This window comes from Oryctolagus cuniculus, chromosome 15, assembly GCF_051225735.1.
Source record: "Oryctolagus cuniculus isolate XC-2025 breed Fujian yellow rabbit chromosome 15, ASM5122573v1, whole genome shotgun sequence".
Taxonomy (NCBI): Eukaryota; Metazoa; Chordata; class Mammalia; order Lagomorpha; family Leporidae; genus Oryctolagus; species Oryctolagus cuniculus.
Window position 1 is genome coordinate 86187874 of NC_142881.1, and position 10139 is coordinate 86198012.

General features: G+C 53.0%; 1 protein-coding gene across 3 annotated transcripts in view; it reads left to right on the forward strand.

Moving 5' to 3' along the window:
* Positions 1-6162, forward strand: part of CHAT (choline O-acetyltransferase) — a 53458-nt gene extending 47296 nt beyond the window's left edge. For 2 of the 3 annotated variants that reach the window (XM_089314180.1, XM_070058107.2), the window contains exons 14-15: positions 1073-1210; positions 3090-6161. In XM_089314180.1, coding sequence (XP_089170306.1) covers positions 1073-1210; positions 3090-3359 — 408 coding nt within the window. In that variant the 3' untranslated portion in view covers positions 3360-6161. Of the gene's footprint in view, positions 1-1072; positions 1211-3089 lie in introns of all 3 variants that reach the window. The other variant, XM_070058108.2, reaches the window with a different exon arrangement.
* Positions 6163-10139: the final 3977 nt, after the last annotated feature.

The following is a 10139-nucleotide window of genomic DNA, read 5'->3' on the forward strand; positions in this document are numbered from 1 at the left end:
ACTATCCCAGGCCATAGCAGAGAGCTGGATCAGAAGAGGAGCAGCCAGGACTCACTCTCTCTCTCTCTCTCTCTCTCTCTCTCTCACACACACACACACACACACACACATTCTGCCTTTCAAACACATAAATCTTTTTCTTAAGAGTCTACATATCTTGTGATTGAAAAATAAACAAATGTGTCATCAAACACCCAGCTCTCTCCCCTTAAAAATGTTAACCAAGGCTGGTGCCGCGGCTCACTAGGCTAATCCTCCGCCTTGCGGTGCCGGCACACCGGGTTCTAGTCCCGGTCGGGGCGCCGGATTCTGTCCCGGTTGCCCCTCTTCCAGGCCAGCTCTCTGCTGTGGCCAGGGAGTGCAGTGGAGGATGGCCCAAGTGCTTGGGCCCTGCACCCCATGGAAGACCAGGAGAAGCACCTGGCTCCTGCCATCGGATCAGTGCAGTGCACCGGCCACAGCGGCCACTGGAGGGTGAAGCAACGGCAAAGGAAGACCTTTCTCTCTGTCTCTCTCTCTCACTGTCCACTCTGCCTGTCAAAAAAAAAAAAAAAATGTTACCCAAGCCCTGCTGAGGCATGCAGTGCCTGTCTCCAAATGACTTCTTAGATTACAGATCCAGTTTAATCGAACTGATCTTGAGCATACGAAACAGCAACCAAGCCTCAGGAACAGACCCAGCACCTTCTGTGTCCCTTGTTCCCTGGGGTCCTGCAGAGGTGGTGGTGGTGACAGGGTCTGCACAGTGACAGCCAGGCACGCCCCTCCGAAAGCTTGGACAGGGCCAGCAGTCCCTAGGCCCCGACTCACTGTCCTCAAGGTACAGCCCAACACGAGCTGGACTCCTCCCGGGCGTGTAGCAGTGCACAGGGGCCCAGGAAGGCAGAAGCTACGTGGCTTACCGGTCAGTCCTGAGCGGCCACCCACACGCGCTGTGGACGGGGCAAGTGCTGAGTGAGCATGCGTGTGACTGCGGGAGCCGTCGCGGTAGAACCATGGGCTGGGAGAGGAGGAGCGAAGAAGTGCAGCCGAGCCCACGGCCCATCTCCTGTCTCTGTCCCTGATCCCGCAGGCCATAACAGGGATGGCCATCGACAACCACCTGCTGGCCCTGCGGGAGCTGGCCCAGGACCTGTGCAAGGAGCTGCCTGAGATGTTCACAGACGAAACCTACCTGATGAGCAACCGGTTTGTCCTCTCCACCAGCCAGGTATGGCCCCCTGCATGCACTGCTGTCCCCAAAGAGGCCCCGTAGGAACTGGCTGAGTCGTCCATCCACTGGTTCACTCTCCAATTGGCCACAACGGCCAGAGCTGAGCCAATCAGAAGCCAGGAGCCAGGAACTTCATCCGGGTCTCCCACGCAGGCACAGGTGCAGGTGCAGGTGCAGGGGCCTAGCTACTTGGGCCATCCTCTGCAGCTTTTCCCAGGCCATAGCAGAGCTGGATGGGAAGTGGAGTAGCCGGGACTTGAACCAGTGCCCATATGGGATGCCAGCACTGCAGGCGGCAGCTTTACCTGCTATGCTACAGCGCCAGCCCCTGCGCTACAGCGCCAGCCCCTGCTGCCTGTGCTTGTTAGAAGCTATGTGTTCTTCAGCAAAACCACCAGCCTGCCCAGAGCACTGGTTTGCCTTCTACTGTGTGGGAGTAATCCCACACTTAGCCCAGGTGGAGACGGAATCACCCAGGTGGCACCCTCCCCGTCAACCCCGGCCCTACCTTTCAATCTGTTACCTGGGTGGTGCTGTTCCACTCCGTGACCCCAACAGGTCTGGACAGGACCTCCAGACAGGTCCCAGGGTTTATTCTAAAAGGCTGTGGGCTCCATGGCAGGAGATCGGCCACCAGCCGCACAGCTCCCAGCCAGCGCTGCAGGCTGGGTCGGGTAAGGACCGGTGTCAAAGAGGCAGAACCGAATCCACCAGGGAAGGGAACACCCCTGCCATCGTCAATTTCCCTCCACTCCTCCACCAGGGAGGATAAAAGCCCACTTAGGAATTTGATTGTGTCCTAACGGTGGAGAGCCCGCAGACATGAGCAAAGGAGGCCAGAACGCGGCAGTATAAATTCTGCAGGAAACCACGTATGGGCGAGACGTGCTTCGGAATGGGCAGCCAGCCTTTGGCTCTCAAACGGCGAATTCGTCTGACAGTGCAGTGACTCTGTTAGCGAGACTGATGGTTTGTTCTGCCCAAACGGCCAGTGCCACTTCCAAGAGCCAAGCGTCAGGAACCCTGCCCTGCACCTGCCCAGGCTCTCTACTTGTCCCGTAGACGCAGCTAGTAAACTGAATGTTGGGGCATGGGCTTAGTGGGTGGGGAGTCTTGTTTTCCAATGGGAAAGCAGCTTTGGGGGCCCCAATGCCACCAGGAGCCCACTCTCTGGGTTGGCGATCCTCTAGTCGCCACAGAATCTCGCCACTGCCAATCAGTCGCAAAGTATTAGGTGTATAAGTAAAACTCCACAGATGGCAACCTCTGCAAACGCCCAGCGCTGGGTAATGGGGCGTGGCCAGGCCATGGGGGAGAGAATCTGAGCAGCCAGGCAAGGCTGACGGTAATTAAGGATCTGCGGGAGACCGGGAGACCAGGAGACAGGCAGGGACCAGATTTCGTGCATTTCTTAGATGACTCCCTGCAGAGAAGCCAGCCCACTGTTGGGGGCCACTAGGTGCCCTTGAGTAAATTACCCTGATTGCTCAAATGCCACCCTCCCCCCACCCCTGCCCCATCCCCAGGTAAAGAAGAGACTCAGCCCAGGACCTAGCGCCTGGGCACCCTGGAGCTGCCCACTCCACAGTGGAGCAGATTGGACCCGGGGAGTGGGCTTGAGGTCCCTCTTCTCCCACCCTCATGAAACCAGATGGGTTTATTTTCATGAGCCTGGCTGTGACCATCGGGGTAGAAGCAGCCGGCTGCTTTGGTTAATTCAATCCAGCCCCCAGGGGCCGAGGCGGGGAGACAGGGAAGCAGATATCCTGCCCTGAGCCCTGAGCCTTGGGCCCCTGGGCGAGCAAGGCCCTGCCTTCTAGCAGGCTCACATGTGCTGTTTCCCAACAAGCAGCTTCTGCTCTGTCCTCCCCTCCAGGTGCCCACGGCCATGGAGATGTTCTGCTGCTACGGTCCTGTGGTCCCCAACGGGTACGGGGCCTGCTACAACCCGCAGGCTGAGACCATCCTCTTCTGCATCTCCAGCTTTCACAGCTGCAAGGAAACGTCGTCCACGGAGTTCGCGAAAGCCGTGCAAGTGAGCCTGGCTGACATGAGAGACCTCTGCAGTCCACTGCAGCCTGCCCGGGGCAAGCCACCTGCAACCAAGGAAGATGGCCCAAGACCAAGTCAGGGCCACCAACCTTGACTCCCAGGCACCACTAGGTTTCCCGGCCCCAAGCCCAGCCTCCTGCAAAAGCCTGTAGCCGTCCCTCGCCCCAGCTTTCTGCAGCTCCCAGGGCCCCAGGACCCAACCCTAGACCACACAGAGGCATTACGTGAGGCTGGAGAAGCTGGTGTGTGAGCAGACAAAGGCCCCTCATTATGCATGGGAATTGTCAATATTTATCAAGGTGCCCTCAGGCCTAGGTGAGGCAGGGCCCTTGCTCCTCCCAGGCTACTCCCCTCCCGGGGTCCACCTATTTCCTTTCCCCGCAGGACCTAGCTTGTCCAGGTGATATTTCTGCCCACTGAAAGAATGAATCACCCTTGGCGTGCAACGCACCTAAGTGAGTCACGGAAGCAGAGGCTACATCTGGGTCATTGCTTCTTTCTTCTGGGGGTAGGGAGTCGGGGAGCAGGGGGCTTAGTTTTCAGAGCAAAAGCACCTGGTCGTGGTGTTCACAGAGCCTCCCCTGAGCCTTGCAGGCCTGCAAACACCCCCTAACCCCACCTACCTACACACACACACACACACACACACAGGCCAAGTTCATCTAAAACATGGTGACCTGCCCCCCTCCACACACACATTTCTCCTTTGGCCTCCCAGAGACGGATCTTCCACTGAGTTCAGAAAATCGTATCCAGCTATCCTGAAAGGAAAAATAATGTTTCCACCTATGACTGTCCAGGAGCCCTGGCAACTGTCTTGCCTCCCATGTGGCATCAGGGCCAGCCAGTGGCAGGTGGAGTAGGCCACGCCCTCCGGGGGGCCTCTCATTTGCATTTTCTCCGCCCCTTTCCCATTGACTCTACCCTGATAGGTGGAGGGAAAAGAAGGCTGTCCCGGAGTTTCTCTGGCTGTGGCCTGCTTTGTTTTGTTTGTTTTCAAGAGCGAGCTTTTACAGAAATCCACGGTGACATTAATTTCAGAAAATGATCTCGGTGGCTCAAGCAGGGCACCCTTTAACAGGAGGGCTCCTTTGGTTGAAGGATGCCATCCAGGGATTCCATGGCAGCACAGGTGGAGGGGCCCAGAGCCAGGCTTTCCAGCCGGCCTTGGGGACAGAGGGGACAATGGGCAGAGAGCAGGGCTGGGCAGAGGGAATGGTGGTGCCCAGCCCAGCCGCAGCTCTGGCTGAGGAAGGGCAGACAGCTCGGACATAGAGCAGCTGAGCCAGGGGAGGCAGTGCACGAGCAGGCGCTGGGCACATTTTTTTAAAGGGCAGAGGAGCAGGGGCGCGTGAGCTGTGTTCTCCCATTGCGAGGCAACTCTGCTGCTGCGGGGGTCCCGGGGAAGTGCCCCTAACCCAGGCTGCATCATTCTGGGCACCTCCTGGTGGCCCTGGGACGTTGCCCAGTGTATGCTTTGGGGGCCGCCGTGGGAGCTCTCTGTGCTGTGACCGGCGGACTGCAGTGGGGCTGGGGCATTTGGTTGGTCCCTCTGGTTTGATATAGGCTTTGACTGGTGATGAGGAAGGTCAGGGTGTGGGCTGCAGTTGTACACACCTCAGACCCCAGTCTGTAGGTCCAGGTGCATTCCCCTACCTTCTTGCTGACCTGGGGAAGTTGGAGACCAAGGGTCCTGGGGGTGCCTGGGGACCCCGCCGTGCACTTGCTGTGAAAAGCCGCCTGTCCCTTCTCATGAAATAACCCGTTCTCTCCCAGTTTCCCTCCAGGAATTCCTGGGCAGGCAGAGAGCTCCAGCCTTGGGCTCCCTCAGCCCCTCACAACCTTGGCCAAATGCCCAAGGACTCAGTTCCTTCCATTGCCCAATGAGGAGAAGAGCGAACCCACCTTGCAGGCTTTGAGGACCGGAGAGCGTGTGTGTAAGAACATCAGGTCAGTGCCCGCCGGTCAGGATGACAGGACCCAGCAGGCACTGCTCAGGTGGTTTCTTTGCAACTATACCGCTTATCCAGCAGACCCGAGCTCACACCCACTCCGTAGAGTTAGATCCCCAACAGTGCACTCTGAGGACTCCCAGAGCTGGGGTAGAGACACCTAGCGGGAGGGAACGCCTGTCTCGGAGGGAGGGGCTGGAAGCTGGTCTTCCACCTCCGAGGGCAGGTAGGTGCACTGCATCTTTATGCAAAGCCAACACTGAGCCATTGCCAAGGGCATCCCTGGGGAGACCCTGGTAAAGGAGGCTGCTCCGCATGTCCCCCAAGAGATGGAACATGAGATGGCCACCGGGAACAGGGATGCATCATAAAAGCATACGTGGCCACCTTACAATACTGCTGAATTGCCAAACCATATAAACTTACTATTTGAGTTCTATTTTTATAAAATAGTTCTAGATTTATGGCAATATGTATATGTGTATTTATAGCCCTTCAACTTTAATTTATAGTTTTGTGCTTTGAAGAAATATATGTCTGATTCAGGAACTGTATATTGAAAATATTATATTCAAAGTATTTAAAGCCTATTCAATAAAATGTCATGCCAAGAAAGAGGACTTTGGCCGTTGCTTCTGTGCAGAAATGCTACACAATGCAGGGCTGCAAATCCTGGGACCTGAGTCCGCAGTTCCTTGGCCCACATCTGGGGTCCGCCTCCAGCAGCAGTGATGTGTGTTGGAAAGATGTAGGGGCTCTGGGGTGGGTTTTTGGCACAGTGGTTGAGACACCACTTTGGGGGTCGCCGTATTCCATATCGGAGGGCCTGACTCCCCACTTGGCTTCCCATCCGGCTTCCTGCTAATGCACACCCTGGGAGGCAAGGGAATGGCTCAAATCCGAGAGTCCCTGCCACCCCCATGGAAGACCTGGACAGACTTCAGCTCCTGGCTTTGCAGATGTTTGCATGGGAGCTTTGGCTGTGTCTCTCTTTCTGTTTCTCTGCCTCTCACATCAATAAAAGAATTTTAAATAACTAAATGTCATTTATTCGTTAACAGCTTAAACAATAAAAAATAGTGGGATTGTTCTAATCATTAAAATGCATTCAATAAAATTCAGCATTCATTCATAATTTAATTTTTAAAAGCCTCATAGTAAAATGGAAAGGAAAGAACAGACTTAGCCTGACAAAGAGCATCTAAAAAAACCCTGCAACATGCATCATCCTAAATGGGGAAGTGTTGGAACGTTCCCTTCAAAATCAGGATGAAGAGATATGCGCTATCAGCGCTTCCATTCATCACTGCACTACAGGTTCCAGCCAGTGCGACGAGAAGAAAAATGACGGGAAAACTTCATAAAGGAAATAAAAGTGTCATTGCTTAGAGACGAAGGTCGTTTATGGAGAAACCCCAAAAGAATCTTCAAATGCATTCATAGAAATGATAAATAAGGTCACAGGAGCTCATACAAGATCTGTGTACAAACCAATTGCGTTTTATACACCGGCAATAAACAACAGAATCACAATTTAAAATACATGGCTGTGACAGTCCCAGAGAATAAATCTAACAAGACATGAAAGACAAAACCTTATCGAGGTAAGCATAAACTCTACTCGAAGACGCTGGAGCTGTGAATGGAAGAGAGGTATTCCAAGTTCATGAATAGAAGTCCTGAAAAAGACAGCATGGCCATTCCGGTCTAACGCCCCACAAGGAGATTCTGCAGCTGAAAGAGGCGACTTGGTCATTCAGACCAAGCTGCCCGTGGAAGATATTTTCAACTTTTGGCATACATACGTTTTTGAAAGATCTCATTTGAAAAGCATAGAAAGGCTCTCTGGTTCAAGAGCAGGGAGACAGAGGGCAGACCATACCCCCGGGCTATCTTGTGGTCTTGGGTAGGCAGCCCGGAAAGCAAGCTCTCATGGCTTAGTCTTTGCAGAATTGGGGGGAGGGTCCTGGAGTCCAGCACCACCGAAGGGGAACCCTGGTGCCCCACCACACTCACCGGGCTGGGAAAGGACTGTGTCCCCAGAATGAGCATAAAATATAAACGCACCAGCGGCTGCATGCACTGAACCCACTTTCACGTCATCTGGAAGGCCCAGAAAAATCCAGAAAAATCTCGAGCTCTCAAGTCCTGGCAGTTGTATTAAGCTGCCCCAGGCTGCAGCCTGGACCTCAAATCATTTCCACAAATAATTGAGCTAATACAATACCCAGGACACAATTAAACTGGGGCGGGGGGGGGGGGGAGGGCAGGCATTTGCATACTCTAGCAGCTAAATGACACTTGGCAACTACTACACGAAGGATCTCTCTCTCTCTCTCTCTCTCTTTCAAAAACCTTAAAAACTGAAAACTAAACAGTGTGGCCCAGGGGCAGGCACTTGGTAGAGAAGCCCCTTGGGAGCCCTGCATCCCATATCGGAACGCGTGGGTTCAAGTCCCAGCCCCACTCCTGACTCCAGCTTCCTGTTAACGTGCATCCCGGAAGGCAGCAGGTGACGGCTCATGTACTTGAGTCCCCAACACTCACGTGGTAGACCCGAATGGGGTTCTCCACTCCCGGCTTCAGCCTGGCCAGCACGGGCCGCTGTGGACATTTGAGGAATGAAGCAGCAGATGGGAGATGTCGATCTGCCTTTCAAATAAATAAAGAATGCATTCCTGAGGACTGTTTAAGAATAAATAAACGAGGTGGCACAGAAGACTTGAAAACAAACTAAAACTCTAGAATTGGAAAATAAATAACTGCAATCAATCACCAAGTTGACGGCTTTATAATGCCAGTTAAGACATAGCTGATGCAGTGCAGGCATCCCATACGGGCACTGGTTCAAGTCCCGGCTGCTCCTCTTTCTGACCCAGTTCTCTGTTATGGCCTGGGAAAGCAGTGGAAGATGGCCCAAGTCCTTGGGCCCTGCACCCATGTAGGAGACTCAGAAGAAGCTCCTGGCTATTGGCTTCAGATTGGCGCAGCTCCAGCTGTTGCAACCATCTGGGGAGGGAATCAGCAGATGGAAGACCTCTCTCTCTCTCTCTCTCTCTCTCTCTCTCTCTGCCTCTCCTCTCTCTGTGTAACTCTGCCTTTCAAATAAATAAATCTCTTTTTTTTTAAAAGACACAGCTGAAGAGAAAATTAATAAACTGAATTACAGGTAAAAATGAATGAATACACGCAGACACAATCCAGAAAGAGAGGTGAAAAAGAAGAACAGAGAAGAGACATAAAGAATACATGAGAAAATCTAACATACATTCAGCCGGAGTCCTGAAGAGTGAGAAATGAAACAGAAACAATATGCAAAGAAGTAATGGGGGCCTGGCCCTGTGGCATAGCCGCCGCCTGCAGCGCCAGTATCCCATATGGGCACTGGTTTGAGTTCTGCTATGGCCTGGGAAGGCAGTAGAAGATGGCCCAGGTGCTTGGGCCCCTGCACCCACGTGGGAGACCTGGAGGAAACTCCTGGCTCCTGGCTTTGGATTGGCACAGCTCCAGCCATTGCAGCCAATTGGGGAGGGAACCAGCAGATGGAAGACCTCTCTCTGTCTCTCCTCCCCTCTGAGTGTAACTCTGACTTTCAAATAAATAAATAAATAAATATTTTTTAAAAAAAGGTAATGGAAGTAATCACTCAAACTTGTCCAAAAACTGTTGAAGAATCTTAATTCACTTTCTATTTCTTTTTTTTTTTTTTTAGGATTTATTTATTTTTTTGAAAAGCAGAGTGACAGAAAGAGATACAGAGACACACACATACATATGAGAGAAGGAGAGAGGAAGAAGGAGAAGGAGAAGGAAAGAGAGAGGGAGAGAGAGAGTTCTTTCATCCACTGGTTCACCCCCCAAATGGCCACAACACCTGGGGCTGGACCATGGCAAAGCCAGGAGCCAGGAATTCCATATAAGTCTCCCATGTACATAGCAGAGGTCCAATTACATGGGCGATCATCGGCTGCTTTCCCAGGCCATTAGCAGGGAGCTGGATCAGAAGCAGGGTTTCAAGAATTTCAACAAATCCCAAGCAAAATAAATAAAAAGAAACCCAAACATACTATGAAGCTGTGGAAAGCAAAAGATAAGGGAACTTGAAAACAGAACAGCAACAGAATCCAATAAAAATCTTTATAAAAACTTTAGCAAAATTGGTGCGACAGAGCTAAATTTCTAATACCTAAAAATCATACAGCAATGGAGGATTCTGTCTCTTATTTTAAGATTTATTGATTTATTCGAAAAGCAGTTACAGAGAACCAGAGGTGCAGGCTGGGGTGGGGGGGCAAATCTTCCATTCCCTGGTTCACCCCCCAAACGGCCGCAATGGCTGGAGCTGGGCTGATCTGAAGCCAGGAGCCAGGAGCTTCTTCTGGGTCTCCCACGCGGGTGCAGGGGCCCAAGCACTTGGGCCATCTTCTGCTTTCTCAAGCCATAGCAGAGAGCTGGATGGGAAGTGGAGCAGCTAGGACTCGAACCGGCGCCCACATGGGATGCCGGCACTGCAGGTGGTGGCTTCACCTTCTAGGCCACAGCGCGGGCTCCAGGATTCTACTTTTTACGAAAAGTTAGGGAGAATGAGGCAACACCTTCTCCCCAGACAGGGCGTACAGCCCTGCGTTCTCCCCAGCGCGGCGGTCAGCTGTTCACCATGGGAGACAATGTGCTGGGGGGAAGTGCCAAAACCCTGCGTTCATCCTCACCGGTTACGTGGAAGTTCATTCTCACGGAGGACACGAGTGCCGCAGTGCAGCAGGCTGTATCCGTGGGAGAATCAAAACACGCGCAGTTCAAAGGGAGGGCCGAGATATCAGGAATCAGAAACGTCAGCAGTATCAGCCACCCCGCGCACTTAAAGATGCACACTGGACTCTCCGGGTGGGCTGGGAAGAATTCCCGCTGCCTCAGGCCTCCTA